This window comes from Chlorella variabilis, assembly GCF_000147415.1.
Source record: "Chlorella variabilis unplaced genomic scaffold CHLNCscaffold_8, whole genome shotgun sequence".
In the NCBI taxonomy this organism is placed as follows: domain Eukaryota; kingdom Viridiplantae; phylum Chlorophyta; class Trebouxiophyceae; order Chlorellales; family Chlorellaceae; genus Chlorella; species Chlorella variabilis.
In genome coordinates, this window is record NW_005435080.1 from 926,124 (window position 1) to 944,242 (window position 18,119).

Below are 18,119 nucleotides of genomic sequence, written 5' to 3' on the forward strand. Positions count from 1 at the left end.
TGACACCCCAGGTGTGCGCCGCTGGGCCGCGCCGCACCTCTCGCCTGCGGCAGCCCGGGGTGCTTGCAGTGCTGGGCAGGTGTGCTGCGAGCCCCGCACTCGCGCGGCCCGGCAGGCGGCGGACCCGGCGGGCCGCTCACCGCGCTGCCCCTGCTTGCCCTGGCTGTTTGTCCCCCTCCCCCACCCCCTTGCATCCGCCCAGTCGGAGCCGCCGATGGAGCCAGTCCTGGACGACTTGATAGCGGGCGGGCTGGTGTCCTACCAGTACGTCACCAACGCCAGCGGCGACTTCCGCCTGAAGACGCCCACGGAGGGGCGGTCGTACAACTGGCAGGTGCCCATCTTCACGCTGTGCCTGGAGCGGTACGGGGAGCGGCACCGCTGGATGGGCTTCATCGACGCAGACGAGTTTGTGGTGCCCACCGGACCCGCCGCGGATGCCGGAGACGACGGCAGCAGCTGGGAGGATAGCAGCAGCGGCGACGGCGACGCCGATGACGGGGATGGAACCAGCAACGGCGGGGACGGGGGCGGCGAGGACGGCGGCAGCGGCCCGGCCGGCGCGCTGCCGGCGCTGCTGCGGCAGTATGAGCAGCACGGCGGGCTGGTGCTCTACTGGCAGCTGTTTGCCTTTGATGGGCACATCGAGCGGCCGGGCGGCGGCGTGCTGGCCTCCTACACCTCGTGCTGGCCCCAGAACAACGGCATCCACCGCCACGTCAAGAGCTTTGTGCAGGTGGGGCACGCCCTGCTGCCCTGCTGCTGCTGCGGCGGCGGCGGCTGTGGCCTGGTGCTCCGCCCGCTGCGGCCCTTTTGTGCGGCACGCTCTATCGGCGTGCTGCGCTGCCATGTGTTTCTCCACAACTTTGCATCCAATTGCATGCCTCGCTTGCAGCCAGCATACACCATCAAGCCGCACACTGCACACAGCTTCATCTACCGGGACGGGCAAGGCGCGGTCAACACGTTGGGGGCGCGCGTCTCGGGGCCGATCATCCGCAAGGGGAAGGTGAGGGAGCGTCAGGCGCCGGAGCAGCGAGGGCGGGCAGCATGCCTCCTGCTCCCGGCACCCACCACCTCGGCACGTGGTCGGCTGCACGCGCTGGCCGCCACACCCTCTGCCACAGGCGCTGCCGCTGCCGGTCCCGCACCGCGCGCTGCTGCACCCCTGCACGGCTGCCTGGCGCCCCTGCCTTCACGCCGCCGCCCTCTGCCCCGCCCGCCCCGCCCGCTCCGCAGATCAGCTACAAGGGCGCCGTGCTGCACCACTACATATCCAAATCGCTGGCGGACTTTGAGGTGAAGGCGCAGCGGCGGGGGGGCGCCGGCTCGGTCAAGACGCTGGCACACTTCCTCAAGTGGCACAGGCAGAGCACCGAGACGTGCGGGCGCGCGGTGCCGCTGGGCCGCGCGCTGCACGAGCGGTACGACCTGCGCCGCCACGTGCCCGACCGCTGCCTGGGGCCCTTGGCGGGCGTGGCGGCGGCGGCGGAGGTGGAGGAGGACGAGTAGCTAGCGCGCTAGGCTCTGCCCGTCCAGCCACACAGCCGCTCGGGCGGCTGGTGGCTTGTCGGCAGGCGTGCACGTGGGCCCATTTGCCACCCCGGTTCTGATTCTTTGCCTTATCCCCTGTTCACCCTGTCTCATTGAGCAGCCACGCTGCCAGCATTGTTCCTCCACTTGACCCTATGCGGCTCCTTCCTGCACAACTCAACTGCTGATTTGCTTCTTCCACTCCTGCTACACTCCAATCTCTATTTCACATTGGGGCATATGCAATCTCTACCACAACAAGCAACAATCAAAAGGCAAACAGGCTGCCGGCTTGAAGCACCAGATCCGAGCGAGAGCAGTGCAGACGGCGAGCTGAGAAGAGTGTGGATGGATGCATGGATGTACATAGCGGAGCGGGGCAGTGGTAGCGGTCATGCGGCGTGGCAGGCAAGCAGCAGGCTGCAGCCTGACTATACTTACCTAGCAGCCTCAGTATACGTCCTCAAAATCAAAACCCATCACAATCGCCTCAATGCGCAGCCTTGCCAGGGCCTCCGAGGCCTCGCCACCCTCAGGCAGAGAGGGCCGCCATGCCGACAGCGGGTACGCCGCAGCTGCCAGCGTGCGGCAGCACATCCGGAGGCAGGCTGGCCAGCAGCATCGCGCCCACATGGCTTCCAAAAGAGACAGTGGAGGGGCCCCGTGCTGCTCCGCGGCCGCACTGCTTGGCCCTCTGGCTGCCAGCAGGGAGGGCCGGCGGGGCGCTAGTGCTTGGCCCAGCCTCGCCTGTTTGCTTGGCAGCAGCAGCGGCAGCCCCACGGTGGGTCACCAGCAGCAGGGTGCGTGCCGCAGCGCGGAAGGCTGGCGGGAACTGGGAGTGGGTGGCAGGAGTCCAGGGCTCGTGCAGCGCAGCACGCCACAGCCATCTGCACCGCCGTATGCTGCAGCTGGCTGAGTGTACCAGACGGTAGCGGAAAGAGACCGGCACGCGGCCCTCCCCGCCTACTGCTTGGCCGCCGCCGCCGCTGCCAGGTGCGCCGCATAACGCTCCCACAGCGCCCCTTGGAGCGCTGCGGGTGCCTCTGGGATGCCCTTGAAGGAGGGGAAGTAGTTGACATCCACAATCACCAGCTCGCCTGCGGGGCAGGAGTGGAGGGAATGGTGGCGATGCTGGCAGGCAGTGTCTGCTTGCTGGCCCATAGGGGCACATGGGAGCGGCATGAGGTGGAGCCCGTGCGCCACCCACCCACCTGCTGCTCGGTCAAACACCAGGTCAAACCCAAACAGGGTGAGGCCCAGCCGCTGCCGCAGCGCCGCGGCCACCGCCTCAAACGTCGGCTGCCGCATGAGCTCCCGGCCGGCCACGCTGCCTCCGCCGCTGCCGGCTGCCACACCATCCGCCTCGGCCTGCGCCTGCTGTGCCTGCTGCTGCTCGTGCTGTGCAGGCGCCTGCGGCTTCTGCGTGTGCCGCAGCCAGGGCAGCGTGGTGGGCAGCGACTTGAGGCTGTCAAAGCCGATGCTGGCCGGGATGTCGGCATCGGCATCAGCAGCCAGCTGGGCGGCCAGCGGCGCCAGGTCGGGCGTCGACTTGCGCTGCGTCCAGAACACCTGCAGCAGCCAGCGGTGGGGTGACGTGACCCTTCCAGCAGCACACATCATGCAAGGGACAGGCCGGGGGAGGCTGGGGCACTTGCCCCTCTGCACTCACACCTGCTGCCCCCAGGCATCAGCCAGCAGGCGCTGCAGCAGACGGGCCAAGCATGTAGGCCCCTCATTGGAGGCAGGCAGGCGTGACAGGAGGACAAGCTTTTGACACGACAGATCCAGCATGCTGCCATCTACTGAAGCGCACCTGCCGCCCCGCCACGTACACTTTCCATACGGTACCGCCATGGTCCACATACTCCTGTGCCAGCGCCGGCAGCGGCACCTCCAGCTCAGCAAACCCAGAGCTGCGGGGCACAGGCGGGCCGGGTGGGGAGAGACGTGAGATGCCTACCATGCGTTGGGGGCGGTTTGGTTTTTAGCAGGCACGTATGCAGGTGCAAGGCAGGGCACAGGGACGGCATTGATGTGATGCTGTAGCGTCAAACCACACCCGTGCAGGATGAAGGCCATTTGGTGAGCCTCGGCCACGCCGCACGCGGCCTGCGGCTTGAGGATGCAGGGCAGCGCGACGCCGGCGGCTGCCAGCTGGCGCGGCGTGGCGGCGGGGTCGTACGCGCGCAGCAGCAGCGAGGCGGGGGCGCGCATCGGGATGGCCTGCTGGCGCACAGCCAGCGCAGTGGCCTGCAGGTGCCGCACCAGCTCGGCTCGGTCCATGATGGGCTGCAGGGTGGTGGCAGGGTCCACCAGGCACACCGGCACCGCCGCCGCCACTGCTCCAGCGCCCGCGTTGCCCTCGCCTGCTGCTGCGGCAGGCGACGCCCCATGCTGCTGCTGCTGCGGCGGCTGCTGCTGCTGGTCCAGGGCCGCCAGCAGAGCGGCGGCTTCAGGCGTGAACGGCGCCACGGCGCTGCTGCCGCCGCCGCCGCCGCCGCCGCCGCCGCCGGGCTGCAGGCAGTCTGTGAGCTTCTGCAGCACGATGTGGCAGCGGCGCAGCTGGTGCGACAGGATGCTGCCCAGGTCCAGCGGCATGAAGCACATTGCCCTGGCCCCTGCTGCTGGTGCTGCTGCTGCTGCTGATGATGGTGATGAGGGTCCTCCAGGTGCTCCAGCCGGCGCCGCCGCAGGCGGGGGTGCCAGCAGCGGCAGCATGCCCTGCGCGCTGAGCGCCAGCTGGCGAGACTCCTTCATCACATACCCAACCATCAGCGGCGGCGGCGCGTGCCGGCGGGCTGCGTGGCAGGCCACAGCCTGCAGCCCCCAGGCCTGCACCTGCGCAGGAGTGGCGGCGCGTGCAGGCAGGTGCTCCACAGCGGCGCACCCCAATGCCGCTGCCTGGCTGGCCGCGGCGCTGCTGTCTGACACGCTGACAAACACGATATCAGATGGGGCTGCTGCTGTACGCTCCAGCGCCAGCCTGCACACACAGGGCAGGCGGGAGGAAGGAGGAGATGAGTGCATGTTCGCCAGGAGGCATGCCGGGCGCTCCCTGGTGCACATGGCGACATCAGCGAAACAGAGGTTGTGGGCGGCTGAACAGTCCTGGGCAATCACTCATGTGGGCATGCGTTGCGAGCCACCTGCCTGAGAGACACCGGGACCTGCCCAGGCTGCGCCACCACCAGCGGAGTGGCGGCGGCCGGCCCGGGCGCCGCCGACTGCGCCGCCGCAAAGCAGGCCGCGGCATCGGCGGCCGCACTGCATTGCAGCAGAAGAGTGGCCTGAACTCCCTGTTGCTGCAGCCTGCAGGCCAGCAGTGCCGCGCCGGAGCAGAGCTCTGCACGGGAGTTGCAAGGCGGCGAGGCGGTCGGTGGCGGAGGTGCGCCGCGGGCAGGCAGGTGCATCCCAACACCCCCGGCGGGAAGCATAGACATCCAGGACCTGCACACGACCACAATTGGGGCAACACCAGGGCATGGACGAGCAGGGCGGCCAGATCACCTGCGAGGCGGGGGCCAGGCAGCGCCCCAGCGTCCAGATGTATCACCGAAGCGATCATGATCGCTCAGATTGCTGAAAGGCGGTCGTTTTAATGCAGCCGTGAAATGCCGTGCTTTGAGGAGCTGGTGCCAGCCAAGACGCTCTGAGCGATTGCATTGATGCTATGGGATGATCAGTACTGGAGATAGTCTCGGTGGCTTCCCGCAAAGCCCTCACCCTGCACCTTGACACCCTTGCACTCCCTATCTAATCCGCTCACGAGCGCCAAGGGCGCATACCCACAGCAACGCAGCAGCGGAGGGGGATCAATGCCAACACCGGATGGAGCTGCTGGAGTCTCCGCCGCAGCTGGCGCCGCCGCTGGCGCTGCCAGCTCGGCTATGCCGCGCCTGGGCGAGCCGCTGCCCCACATCCAGGCCTCCGGCTGCGTGTACCTCGATTACAACGCCACCACGCCCATCTTCCCTGAGGCGGCAGATGAGATGCGCCCCTTCCTGACCGCCTTTGGCAACCCCTCCAGCGCCCACGCCTTTGGCCGGCCCTGCAAGGCGGCGGTGGATGCGGCTCGGGCCAGGGTGGCGGCCATGGTGGGCGCCGACCCCGACGAAATCTTCTTCACGAGCTGCGGCAGCGAGTCGGACAACTGGTGGGCCGCACTGGCTGTGTTGGCCGTGGTGCGCAGCAGCGGCCGGATGCCGCTCAAGCCCTCGTGCGCCTTCCAGGCTGCATGCAGCTGCCGTGGCCTGCCTGCACACGGTCTGCGGCTCCCCGCCCCGGGCCTGCAGGGCCATCTGGGGGGCGGTGATGGAGGCGCGGCGGCAACAGCGAGCCGCCCCCGACACCTCTGGCGCTGCCGCCTTCCTACCGCACGTGGTCAGCTCGCGCATAGAGCACCCGGCCGTGATCGAGTGCCTGGCGATGCTGGCCGCACAGGGCCTGCTGGAATACACGCTTGTGCCAGTCAGCTGCGAGGGGCTGGTCAGGGTGGCAGATGTGGAGGCTGCCATGACGCCCCACACCTGCCTGCTGACCTTCATGCACTCCAACAATGAGGTTGGCTCCATCCAGCCGGTGGCACAGCTGGCGGCGCTGGCCCGCCGCGCCGGCGCGCTGATGCACTGCGACGCGGCGCAGAGCCTGGGCAAGGTGGATGTGGATGTGCAGCAGCTGGGGGTGGACATGCTGACGGTGGTGAGCGGCGGCTGTGCCTGCTCCTTCAACCCGCCAGACAGCCTGCCGCCTGCTGATGTGCAGGACATCGGTTGTGTGTGCCCCTGCCCCTGCCTGCACCAGCCTGCTGGCCCGCCTGACTTGCACCTGCCTTGCCCCGTGCCACGCGCAGGTGGCCCACAAGTTTGGCGGGCCCAAGGGCGTGGCTGCGCTGTACGTGCGGCGAGGCGTGCGCCTGGAGCGTCTGCTGTGCGGCGGCGGGCAGGAGGGCGGGCGGCGTGCGGGCACAGAGAACGTGGTGCTGGTGGCGGGGCTGGGCAAGGCGGCAGAGCTTGTGAGCCGAGAGCTGCCAGCCACCGCAGCCCACATGGCCGCAATGCGCGACTCCCTGCAACAGCAGCTGCTGGCCGGGCTGCCTCCCAGCACTGCCCTCATCCACGGCCCCGCCGACGATGCGCTGCGGCTGCCCAACACTCTGAGCATCGGCATCCGCGGCATCGCCGCCGCCCGGCTGCTGGCGGAGCTGTCGGAGCAGCTGGCGGCCTCCGCGGGCGCGGCCTGCCACAGCGGCGGCGGCCACGGCGTGTCGGCGGTGCTGCAGGCCATGGCTGTGCCCACAGAGCACGCGGTGGGCACGCTGCGGCTCAGCACGGGGCGGCACACCACGCAGCAAGATGTGGACCGCGCTGCAGCACTCATTCTCGACTATGTGCAGCGGCACGGCGGCAGCTCTTGATGCTCTGTATGGAGCCAAGCCTCCTTCCCGGACCGGAAGAAACGAAATATTACAGATGGGTTGTGACGAATACACAACAATTATATCAGGTCTGGGAATCAAATCACACGAGGGGTGTGGGATGGCCTCATGCATTTGAATGGGTGTCATAAGTAATCTCGCATCTCTGACCCAAGGGGCCCCCACACTCACAGCGTCAGAACAAACGACATGGACTAGAACCGCGGCAGAATGGACGACGGGTAGTGCCGCAGCGACAGTAGTAGTGGCCGTGTGGCGCGCAGCGAGCGTGCGATGGAGGGGGCCGAGGTCCGGAGGGGGCCGAGGTCCGGAGCTGCGGGCGGCAGCCGCACATGCAAGTCGCCGCTGCTTGGCCAACAAGCGCCTCGCAGCTCACCAGTCGTCGTCGGAGAAGTCCTGCTTCTTCTTCTGGTTGGTGAAGCCGGAGACCACGCTGCACGGCAGGCAGGAGGCATTCCAATCAAACAGAACATAGCTTCAGCAGCGGCATTCTGCTCATAGCTGACTGATGCACACAAAAAAACCACTGCAAAAAAAAAAAAGTGAAAAAAAAGAAAAAAAAGTAGGTTTAAACTCTTTTGGTGCTACCTTAGAATCACGTTGATGACGATGCCGATGAGCATGATGTTGAAGATGGTACCCAGCCCAAAGCCAAACCTGCGGGACGCACGAGGGAGCGGCGGGGCGGGGAGGGGTGTGACTACGAGCCATCATCTGCTCTGGTGCTGTCCATCTGTGACACCCATCGTGCAGCACTGCAGCCCCTACGCAGCCCGCTCACACAGGGTAGAAGCCAAAGCCGCCAAAGGGCATGCCGAAGCCGAAGCCGCCAAACAGGGGGGGAGCCACATACGTGTTGTTCTGGATGACGGTCCTGTTCGAGGTAGGGGCCCTGCACATGGTGGCAGCAGCTTTGTTTGAACAGCAGCAATTTCTTGAACGGCAGCATTCTAGAACGACCTGGTTGAACGGCGTGGTTGCACGGCCTGGGGCCTGGTTGAAGGGCCGCTGGTTGAACGGCCACGCCCACTGGAAGGGGGGGCCGCCACAGCAAACAATGGCCCATCCACAGCTAACATGGTGCTCATCACTAGCAACACACTGGCCTGCTCGCCAGGCTGGCCGCTGAGCTAAGGAGTGGGTTGCTGGAAGCACGGCCGAGTGGCAGCAGCGTCCCCGCACCTGGCCGGCGGAGCGCGGCTGCGGAAGCCAGAGCTGCCGCCCACGCGGCCGCCAGAACGGGCCGCCTCAGCCGCGTCGGGGGTGGCGGCGAACAGCAGGGCGGCGCCCATCAGCGCGGCAGCGGGCACCGCAAGCTTCTCCCGAAGGCTGGGCTCCTCTGGCGCAGACTGCTTAGCGTAGACTCCCACCACGCGCTGGGGGCGGCTGGCGCGGCGCAGGGAGATGCCCTGCTTGCTGAAGGAGCCGCTGGACAGCTGGGGACGCAGAGTGGAGGCCAGCATGTTGGGTGGGTGAAACTGCGATATGGGCCAGCGGCTGACCGTAGGGACCTCAGGAACGATGGGGATTACCTCCGAGGCGGCAATGAGAACGGCGCACGCATGTGGGAGTCTCCCATTGTCTCGCTGCTCATCGGTCCAGTCAGCAATGCCAGCCAGCCAGCCATGCATGGATAAGACGCTTCTTGATCGGTGATCCAGCATACAATTCGCAGACGCATACAACTTGCAGACGCAGGCGTCTGCGCGGCTTAGGGCGCAACCATCAGGGGTGGCAGGGGCCTTTGGCTCCAGCCGTCTGATCGCCTGCCCCGGCTCGGCGCTCACTCCCTTTTGCAAGCCCCAGCGACGCCCCGTGATGAGGTACGATGCATCAAAATGCTGCACAGCGGCGGAGCTGGCTGGCGGGTCTGCCGCCAGCGCCGCACCACCGAGCCCGCTAGCCACCGCCCAGCTGCCCTGCCCGCAGCGCCCCTCCGGAGCCGGAGCGCGTGGCCTTCGTGCTGATTGACGGCGTGGGCGACGTCACCGTCCCGCAGCTGGGCAACAGGACGCCGCTGCAGGCGGCCGACGTGCCGCACCTCGACGCCATCGCAGGTCAGGGGCGGCACTCGGAATAGCCCAGCCCGCTTAGATTCTGCTCTGCAGGCCGGCATGCTGATGTACTTACGTATGCTTCAGCCTCTGAGCTCCTTCCACATCCGCAGAGGTGCTGCCAGCTCGCCACTCCCACACATTGTGCCTGCGTGTCCGCTCCCCAACTGTCACAGCCGCGGGGCTGACCGGGCTGATGGACCCAGTGGAGCCCGGGCTTGCCTGCGGCAGCGACACCGCCCACCTGTCCATCTTTGGGTACGACCCACGCACATACTACCGCGGCCGCGGCGCGTTTGAGAGCATGGGCGCAGGTGGGTGGGTGTGCTGGGGGGAGGACGGGGGGTGAGCAGCTGCCTGGGCGAGGCCGCCGGGGTGCACCTGCTGGCCTGGGGCCGGCCCACTGCTCGCGTGCAGCACAGCCAGCCAGCCGCCTGCTGCCCGCATGCGCAGGCCTGGACATGGCTCCCGGAGACATCGCCTTCAAGTCCAATTTTGCCACGTTTGACGCCGCCAGCGGCATCGTGCTGCGCCGCCGCGCCGACCGCCGCTTCGAGGACCTTGGCCCGCTGCTGTGCGCCGCGTTGGACGGCCTGCGCCTGCCCAGCTTCCCGCAGGTGGGGCGGGCTGGGGGTGGAGGACAGCGTCAGGGATCTGCTCCTTTCGCCTGGCGCCGTGCGCGACCATCAGCGCAATGCCTCCACCCGGCTGCCACTCCTGCGCCTGCCCTGCAGCACGCCGTGAGCGTCAAGTATGCCACAGAGCACCGGTGCGGCGTGGTGGTGCGGGGCCCCGGCCTGTCAGACCAGATCAGCGGCACAGATCCGCTGAAGGACAATCTGCCGCTGCAGGTGGGGGCACGGAGGGGGCAAGCTGGTAGGCCCACTTAGCCTGCTGCTGCGCATGGGGCGGAGAGAGAGTGCAGAAGGGCTAGAGATGCAAAGGGCTTTCCCCAGCCTCTCCACACGCTGCCTGGTGCTGACACCGATTCCTGCTGCTGCTGCTGTTGCCCCTGCCGCCCTGGCTGTCCTCCGCCCTCCTCCTCTACCCCCGCCACCTCCTGGCAGCGTGCCGTACCGCTGGACGACACCCCAGAGGCGGCGCACACAGCGGCGGTCGTGAATGAGCTGTCTGAGTGCATTCGGCAAGTGCTCGAGGCGCACCCAGCCAACGCGGAGCGGGTGGTGCAGGGCAAGGCGCCGGGGAACGTGGTGCTGCTGCGCGGCTGCGGCTCCAGGCTGGCGCTGCAGGTGGGTTGGTGTTGTTGTTGGGCAGGCGTCTGGGCTCTGACAGATGGGACGCACAGCTGGACAGTTTCGTGCTGCGGCAGGCTGTGCACCTTGTCGGGTTCATGAAGTACCCCCCGCCATAACCACGCACACACCCACACACCCACTCTTCCCTGCCTTGGCGCAGGAGTTCCGGGAGCGCCACGGCATGCGCGGCTGCATGGTGGCACCCACCAAGATCATCGCTGGGCTGGGCATGTCGCTGGGCATAGATGTGCTGGACGCGCCTGGCACGACTGGCGACTACCGAACCTTGTTCCACAGGTGAGGGAGGCTGGTCAGCGGCCATGCACCAGTTTCGTTTTGTGTTGCAGCTGGAACCCAGCTGGGTGCAGCTGCAGCGCGGTTCGTCGACCCGGTTGACATTGCAGCAGACGACGTGACAGGCAGCGTGACATGCTCAGCCTGCGCTGCCACCTCTGCCGCCGGGCTTGGCCCTGCAGGAAGGCGGAGGCGGTTGCGGGCGCGCTGGCAGCTGGGGACCACCAGTTTGGGTTCCTGCACGTCAAGGCTGTGGATGACACGGGGCACGACCACCTCACGCAGCTCAAGGTGAGTAGGGGCAGGATGGATGCCCCTCCTGGGGCCCAGAAATCTGCCCGTTCTGCTCTCCGACAGAGCAGCCTGCCCTGCTGTGCTGTCAGGCAGCCCTGCCTGGTGTGGCCCCCACAAGGAAGTCAGGGAGCCACATGTGACGTGAGCCGTCCCTCTTGCCTCCTGCTTCCTCCCACTCTCCCCTCACCTATGCGCACCCCTTGGGCTGTTTGCTGCAGCCGCGCTACCAGGAGGTTGTTGATCGCATGGTGGCCCAGCTAGTGCGCCTGCTGTGGCAGGAGGAGCGGCGCGGCAATGGGCGGTACAGGTGTGTGCGCCACATGGTGCCCGTTGCGCTGCCCATCATGTCGCTGCCACCGCTGGGCCCATTCTGTGCCGTTCCCCCATCCCCTCGCGACTCGTGGCTCCTGGTCTTGCACAAGTGCACCTTCCGATCGTGCGACTCGTGCAATACCTCACCCACGCATGCACACACGCACTTTGCTCCCCCATGCAGCATCGTGGTGACGGGAGACCACTCCACGCCTGTCGACTTTGGCGATCACTCGCACGAGCCTGTGCCCTTTGCCATCGCCCACATACGACACGTGGTGAGCACCGCCCGCTTAGGCCAAAGCCAAAGAGCTGGGCGTCGGCATTGCCTGCGCCTGATGCAGCGCTTTCCATGCTAAACAACATCTGTGTGTGTTGAGCATTTCCGCCTATGACTGCCTGAGGACCTGCCTGTGTGTGTGCAGGTGCAAGCGCTGGGCGGTGATGCAGCGGTCGACAGCATAGCGCTGGGGCCCATCCCTCACCCAGCTGAGGAGGGAGCAGGCGGCGAAGGTGCTCAGGCAGCAGCAGCGGTAGCAGCAGCAATAGATGGGCGGCAGACGCAGCGGCAGCAGCAACCAATAGCGGCACGGCAAGGGCAGGAGCGGCGGCGGCCGGCGGCAGTGTTGGGAGATGGGGTGGCGGAGTTTTCTGAGATTGCGGTGGCGGCGGGCGCACTGGGACGCTTTCCCGGCAGCGGCATCATGCCGCTCGTTAGGCAGTTCATCGGCCTTGAGGCAGTCAGCTGACACTGGAACTGGTCCCCACAGAACAATACTTGTAACTATCTCGCTACAGGAGGCTCCACCAGCACACCGCCGTGTTCGACATAACACTGCTGGCGGCTGACATGGCGGGGCGGCGGCTACTGCTTGCACCTGCATCTCGCCCCGCGCCCATTCTTAGGTAGCATCGGCTTCTGCATCGCTTGTTTCCCATCCTGACACGTGTCCCGCCGTCCACTTCGCTGCCCTAGGTGGCTTTGTTATGCTCCCCAGCGGGGCGGGCCTGCAACTCTGCTCATTCGCAACGTCCGTCCTTCCTTGCCGCTCCCCACATCCCGCGCTGCGTCCGACAGCCATGGCAGCAGCTGCGGAGGCGCTGCCGCCGCCGCCGCCAGCGGCCCCGCTGCCACCACGAGTGCTCTGCATCCAGTCGCATGTAGTGTCGGGGTATGTCGGCAACAAGGTAGGTGGGTGTCGATCCGCCTACATGTGATATGCATCACCAGAAATCCGGTCGGACCCCCGGGCCACCCGTTCCAGGCCCAGTCCCCCCTACATGCACCTCGCACACCCACACTGAGTCGCTGTCCCCTGCCCCTTTTTCCACCCCCCGCGCTGCCCCCCTGTTGCAGTGCGCGGTGTTCCCGCTGCAGCTGCTGGGGTTTGACGTCGACCCGGTCAACAGCGTGCAGTTCAGCAACCACACCGGGTATCCATCTTGGAATGGAGAGATCATGGATGGTGCCATGCTGTGGCGACTGGTGGAGGGGCTGGAGGCCAACCAGCTCATTCGCTACACCCACCTGCTCACTGGTGGGGTTGCGGCCAGCTGCGGCAGCTGGCGGGCTGGGTGATGACAGAGCACGGCGGCAGCACACGTTCTCTTCTCTGGCCCCAGCTGTGCGGTGCAGCGAGTGTTGCCGTTCCCTTCTTCCCCCATCAAACTGCCTGCCACCCCCCTTGCCTGGCTGCCCGCCACCCACAGGCTACATTGGCTCGCCGTCCCTGCTGCGCACCGTTGTGCGGGTGGCCGAGAAGCTGCAGCAGTACAATCCAGACCTCGTGTACGGTGCGCTCTTTGAGGCAGGACTCTGGCTGTAGCAGCAGCAGCACCACTGCCATTCCATGCTGTGGTGGCATGCGCGGCCCCTGCATGCCCAGCCAGCGATCCCTCTCCATGTCCTAACCCATCAGCCGCTCCTCCCACACCACCGCCCGCATTCCTGCCTGCAGTGTGCGACCCCGTGATGGGCGACGATGGGCGGCTGTATGTGCGGCCCGAGATGCCGGCGGCCTTCCGCGACCTCATCGCCCCGCTGGCATCCATCATCACACCCAACCAGGTAGGCAGGCGCGCCAGCATGCAGCCAGGGGCGCGCGCACAGCTGGAATGGCAGACCATGCGCCGCCCTCCCCACACGCAGTTTGAGGCGGAGCAGCTGACGGGGCTGGCCATCGGCAGCGAGAGAGATGCGCTGGAGGCGTGCTCCGCGCTGCACGCGCGCGGGCCGCACACAGTGGTGAGCCGCCTGGTGGGGGCGGCTGGGCCGCGCATGAGGCGCATGCCGAGGCTGAGGATGCCCGCAAGCAGCAGCCGTCTGGGTGGTGCGCAGCGGGCCTGTGTGCTTCGCGGCTTGCCCCACGCCCCCTCCCAGCCCGCCTCTCCTCTCGCTCCCCTGTGCAGGTCATCACTAGCTCGGCGCTGCCAGGGTGGGAGGAGCACGTGACAATCCTGGCCAGCACCGCGCAGGCGCAGCGGGGCGGCGGGGCGCGGCAGCTGCGCATGAGAGTGCCTCGAGTGCATGCTTACTTCACTGGCACCGGTGGGTTGGGAGGGGGGCAGGGCTGGCGAGGTTTGCCTGTTCTGCTAACGAGGAGAGATGCTGTGCAATCCCCAGAGGACGTTTTTAGCTTGCGTGTCCAGCAGCATGGGAGGCCCAACACATGCAAGCAAGCCGCTAGCTAGGCTCGCCCACAGACTTGCGCAGTTCTCCAGCCTTGCCGGCCTGCCATCCATGGCTCCAATGCCCACCACCACCCGCCGTAGGCGACCTGTTTACTGCGCTGCTGCTGGGCTGGCTGCACAAGCACCCCGACGACCTGAAGACGGCTCTGGAGGCGGCGGTAGCGGGGTTGCAGGCGGTGCTGCGCGACACAGTGGCACAGGCCGGCGCCGCGGCCTCCGCCACAGAGCGCACGGCGGCGGTTTGTGCGGCGCGGGAGCTGCGGCTAGTGCAGAACCAAGGCGCCATCCTGCAGCCGCAGCTGATGTTCACGGCGGAGCCCATTGGATGACGGCAATGGGCACGGCAAGTTTTCGTTCCTCTTAGGGGCTGCCAGGACAAGCCATGTGACGTGCGGCTGGCGGCTGGCGGCAGCTGTGCCCACACTGCCCTGCGGAGGCTGCAATTCCCGATTGCCTTGAATTCATTCATTATTGAAGAATGCAATTGCTAAATCTACTGACGAATGGCAGGCACAGCCTGATGGGGAGTTGGCGGCACAGCGGGACAGCGGCGGGCGGCACCAAGGCGGGTGTCGGCGGGGCTTGTTTGGGCAGCTGATGCCCAGTTTGTCACGCAAGCAGTGTTATCCTGCCGGCCCGCTGCTATCGCAGGCGTGTCCAGAGAGCTCTGGAAACCTCCTGGCTGACGTGGCTTGGAAAGCACCCAGGCCCTCAAAACCCTTCCCGAAACTCCCCTCGCCACACATTTCGCCTGTTTCACACTTCTCACGCCGACAACCTGCATCCATGGCGCTGATCCCTCGCACAACCGATGACTTCTTTGCCCCATTCTTCAGCCCGCTCGGCTTCCCAGACTTCTCCCGTGAGCTAACGCGCGCCTTCCAGCCGCTCACCAGCCTGGAGGGCGGGCAGCTGGCCACGAGGGGCATGCCCGTGGACGTGGTGAGTGTTGGGCGGTAGCGCCGCCATGGCATGTCGCTGCCTCCGGCACCTTCCTTGGGCGGCAGGGCTCAGAGCCCCCATGTGCTCCTGGAACCCTCTGGGCATGCTGCTGGCTCCCACTGATCATCCAAGAGTGTGCTGCCTAGATGCTGGCTGCTCTCTCACCGCCCGCCGGCGCCCTGCCCTGCCTCTCACCGCCCGCCGGCGCCCTGCCCTGCCTCTCACCGCCCGCCGGCGCGCTGCCCTGCCTTGGACCCCGCAGGTGGAGAAGGAGAATGCCTTCGAGGTGAAGGCGGACATCCCCGGGGTGACCAAGAACGACATCAAGGTCACAGGTGGGCTGCCGCTGCCTCTGCTGCCGTTCCAATGCGTTGGCACCCTCGGAGCTTCGCGGCCTCAGCAACTCTCCTCATCCCGCCCCTCCCGCGCCTCTGGCCCTTGTGCCCCTCCGCACGACTGAAGCACGATCTGCTCCGGCTGCCTCGCTGCCCCGCCCTGCAGTGGACAAGGATGTGCTGCGCATCAACGTGGAGCAGACCCAGGAGAAGAAGGATGAGAAGGAGGAGGCGGGGCGCAAGTGGCACCGGTGAGTGGGTGGGGGCGGTGCCTTGGCAGGCGTGCATGCTTGGCTCCAGAGGCCCAACCTCCTTGCAGCATTGCTTGCCCTGTGGCCCAAGGATCCCACACCCTGCCCCATCACCCCGCCAGCTCCAGAATCGCCTTGCTGACAGCTTCCGATGCCCCTTGCTGCCGTGCCTGCAGCTACGAGCGCAGCTCCCAGTTTGTGGGCCGCGCGCTGCGCATGGTGAGCCACATTATACTGTGCCCTGCCAGGCTGCTGTTGCAATGCTCGGGGACCTGCCCTGCTTGCCCGGCTGCTGCCCGGCCGCTCCTGCTGCTGCTGCTCACGCCGCTGCTGCTGCTCTTCCCTGCCCTTCTTTCCAGCCTGAGAACGCCAACCTGGAAGCCGTAAAGGCCCGCTATGAGAACGGGGTGCTGGTGCTGGATGTTCCCAAGCGGGAGCAGAAGCAGGAGGAGACCAAGCGCATCACCATCGGCTGAAGCGGCTGCCGAAGCTGCTCGGCCCATGCCCCCGTCCCCAAGATGAAGCCACAGTTGACATATAGCTGCTGATCGTTGAGTGCCTGCCCTGCTACCTGTCCAACACACGATCCCCGAGCCCAGTACTTCACGGCATACGCCCCTCCCCCTTTCATATAGCCCCAACCTTAACCTCCTGCTGGCCCTGTCTCAATAAGCACACTCGGTGCATATATTCATCTGGCCCTTGATCAGTTTAGGTGTTGTCCTTTGCTTGCATTGCTCATGTAATCACACTCAGTAACTGAAGTGGCCAGTCAGTGGTGCAAATGAAATGGGTGAGTGTCAAGCAGCTTGCAACCAGCGTGTCTCAGACAGCTGTCTGCAGAGGCTCTCATGCCGCTATCGGCCCCGCGGAGAGCAGCTGCCAGCTGACGGCGCAGAAGGCCAGGAGCAGAAACGCCATACAGAAGGCCAGGGTGGTGAGGTGTGGTGCCAGCAGGGCAGCGTGGCGCTCGCTGGGAGGCTCATGCTGGCAGCACCTGCAGGGAGTTGGGGGCAGCTCGGAGGAGGATGGATGAAGGAGGGGCAGCGAGTGATGAAACAGCAGCAGCAGGCATGCGCCAGCTGGTCAGCCATGCAGCGGTGGTGGATGCCCGGCAGGGCGGTGGATGCCCGGCAGTAGTCGGCAGCTCACTCACCGGCGCAGAAAGGCCTGCAGCGCCGCCGTGTGGCCCATGTATTGGCACACCAGGGGCAGGGCGTAGCCCAGGCAGATCAACACCCACAGCGCCACCTGCCGGCACAGGCAGACTCCATCGCTCGCCGCGCTCGCTGGCTCTGCAGCCATTCGGAGCATTAGGGCGGTGCTCATGTCAGGCAGGACCCTTGCTCAGGGCCCACAGCACCGCATGCCGGCTGACAAGCCATGCCACCCTGGGCTCGGGCACCGGCTGAGCCTCCACTGGTTGCAGGCTGCGCACCAGGCGGCAGCAGGATGGGCAGGGGCGACCAGTGGGCAAGAGTCTCAATGGCGTGGGCCATTCGGCGCAGCGGGCCCAGCGCCGCCTCGCCGGAAAAGGCCGGCGCCTGGCACACGATGGTGTAGGACAGGCGGGCCGCCTCCACCGTCCCCGCGAGGTGCACCCAGACCAGTCACTGCAAGGTGGGGGCGTGGAGGGCGGCCGCGGTGAGCGAGCGGGGCTGCCAGGAGCTGCCGTGCTGTCGTGCGGCCACCGGCCAGCAGCCTTCCCACCTGGAGCGGCAGGCGGTTGGCCCAAGCGAAGAGCGGCAGCCCCAGCGCTCTGGTTTGGGCCAGGAAGCGGATGGCGCCGCCCCAGGCAGCGGTAGGCGGCGGCGAGGGTGGCAGCACCAGCACCAGTAGGTGGATACTGGCCAGGCGGCACGTGGCCACCACCCAGCTGCGCCGCGGCTGGTACCAAGCTGGGGCTGTGTGTGCCAGCACGCCGGGGGCCGCCAGCGCTGCTACCTCCAGCAGGGAAGCCGCCAGCCGGCTGGCGCTCGCCGATTGGCGCAGGAGGCGGGGCACGGGCCCGAGCAGCAGCAGGCCGGCGAGCACCACGCTGGTCCACCTGTCGCCCGCCGCCCAGCTGGCAGCCTGCTCGCAGGCGAACGCGCGGCGCATGGCCTTCTCATCGTGTAGCGGCTGCTGGTCCAGTGCCGTCTGCTCCCCCGCCACTGCCGCTGCCGGTGGCGCTGCTGCTGCCGCTCCCGACGGGTGTCCCGGCGGCGGCGCCCCCCCAAAGCGGACAGCACCTGCAGCGTCCGTGGTCAAGGCGCCATTCCAAATCTGTCGGACTTTGGCCGCTTCCAGCGGCCCAACCCGGTTGTGGGGGGGCGACCCCGATACCAAAGCTTCCGAACTGTGAGGTGGGTATGTCGGGAGCTCGAGAAGAGGCGGTTGCACCGATGTGAAGAGAGCGGCGTGGTCACGACGCCTTCATCAACATCACCAACTTACCGCGGGTCGGGCCGGGTACTGTACGGTGGGACATGGCGGTGGGCAACTTGGACGCCTGCTGACCTGAAACCCATATAGGACACGGTCCAAGTGAACATTGCTGGAGCTGGGTGAGCGTGACGGAAGCCCCACGCATTGCTATCCCCTGGCCTCCATAAACTTGGCAGTGCGGTCGGCCGGCATTTTGCGGGCGGGGCACCAATTCAGCTGCTCAAGCCGGCCAGCAATCGAGTTCCAAGCTGTGCGGCGCTGATATGAATGCATTGTAGTGTGCCCAGATGCCTATG

General features: G+C 66.7%; 6 protein-coding genes across 6 annotated transcripts in view; 4 read left to right on the top strand and 2 right to left on the bottom strand.

The window, feature by feature from the left end:
- The window catches only part of CHLNCDRAFT_57626 (hypothetical protein), a gene marked incomplete at its 5' end in the record, with an annotated part of 2,348 nt that extends 556 nt beyond the window's left edge, over nt 1-1,792 (top strand). The window contains 3 exons of the mRNA XM_005848234.1: nt 203-736; nt 896-1,009; nt 1,240-1,792. Coding sequence (XP_005848296.1) covers nt 203-736; nt 896-1,009; nt 1,240-1,512 — 921 coding nt within the window. The 3' untranslated portion in view covers nt 1,513-1,792. The remainder of the gene's footprint in view (nt 1-202; nt 737-895; nt 1,010-1,239) is intronic.
- Nucleotides 1,793-2,496: 704 nt separating this feature from the next.
- On the bottom strand, nt 2,497-5,098 carry CHLNCDRAFT_144930 (hypothetical protein; the record flags this gene model as incomplete). Its single annotated transcript, XM_005848427.1, has 7 exons — nt 2,497-2,630; nt 2,745-3,102; nt 3,205-3,234; nt 3,347-3,446; nt 3,593-4,516; nt 4,759-4,876; nt 5,041-5,098. 7 exons carry the CDS (start codon nt 5,096-5,098, stop codon nt 2,497-2,499), a joined length of 1,722 nt encoding a protein of 573 aa, XP_005848489.1.
- Nucleotides 5,099-5,420: 322 nt separating this feature from the next.
- On the top strand, nt 5,421-6,946 carry CHLNCDRAFT_144931 (hypothetical protein; the record flags this gene model as incomplete). The annotated part of the gene is made up of 3 exons (XM_005848235.1): nt 5,421-5,686; nt 5,826-6,231; nt 6,383-6,946. 3 exons carry the CDS (start codon nt 5,421-5,423, stop codon nt 6,944-6,946), a joined length of 1,236 nt encoding a protein of 411 aa, XP_005848297.1.
- A 4,213-nt stretch (nt 6,947-11,159) lies between these two features.
- On the top strand, nt 11,160-14,370 carry CHLNCDRAFT_56126 (hypothetical protein; the record flags this gene model as incomplete). Its single annotated transcript, XM_005848236.1, has 8 exons — nt 11,160-11,172; nt 12,298-12,365; nt 12,535-12,715; nt 12,888-12,971; nt 13,136-13,245; nt 13,327-13,422; nt 13,587-13,725; nt 13,950-14,370. 8 exons carry the CDS (start codon nt 11,160-11,162, stop codon nt 14,195-14,197), a joined length of 939 nt encoding a protein of 312 aa, XP_005848298.1. The 3' UTR covers nt 14,198-14,370.
- A 248-nt stretch (nt 14,371-14,618) lies between these two features.
- On the top strand, nt 14,619-16,153 carry CHLNCDRAFT_59654 (hypothetical protein). The gene is made up of 5 exons (XM_005848237.1): nt 14,619-14,810; nt 15,073-15,145; nt 15,312-15,396; nt 15,573-15,615; nt 15,756-16,153. The coding sequence occupies exons 1-5, from the start codon at nt 14,655-14,657 to the stop codon at nt 15,870-15,872; spliced, it is 474 nt and encodes a 157-aa protein (XP_005848299.1). The 5' UTR covers nt 14,619-14,654; the 3' UTR covers nt 15,873-16,153.
- Nucleotides 16,114-17,866, bottom strand: CHLNCDRAFT_57629 (expressed protein; the record flags this gene model as incomplete). Its single annotated transcript, XM_005848428.1, has 5 exons — nt 16,114-16,393; nt 16,553-16,691; nt 16,835-17,009; nt 17,107-17,627; nt 17,833-17,866. 3 exons carry the CDS (start codon nt 17,864-17,866, stop codon nt 17,007-17,009), a joined length of 558 nt encoding a protein of 185 aa, XP_005848490.1. The 3' UTR covers nt 16,114-16,393; nt 16,553-16,691; nt 16,835-17,006.
- Between the last annotated feature and the right edge of the window lie 253 nt (nt 17,867-18,119).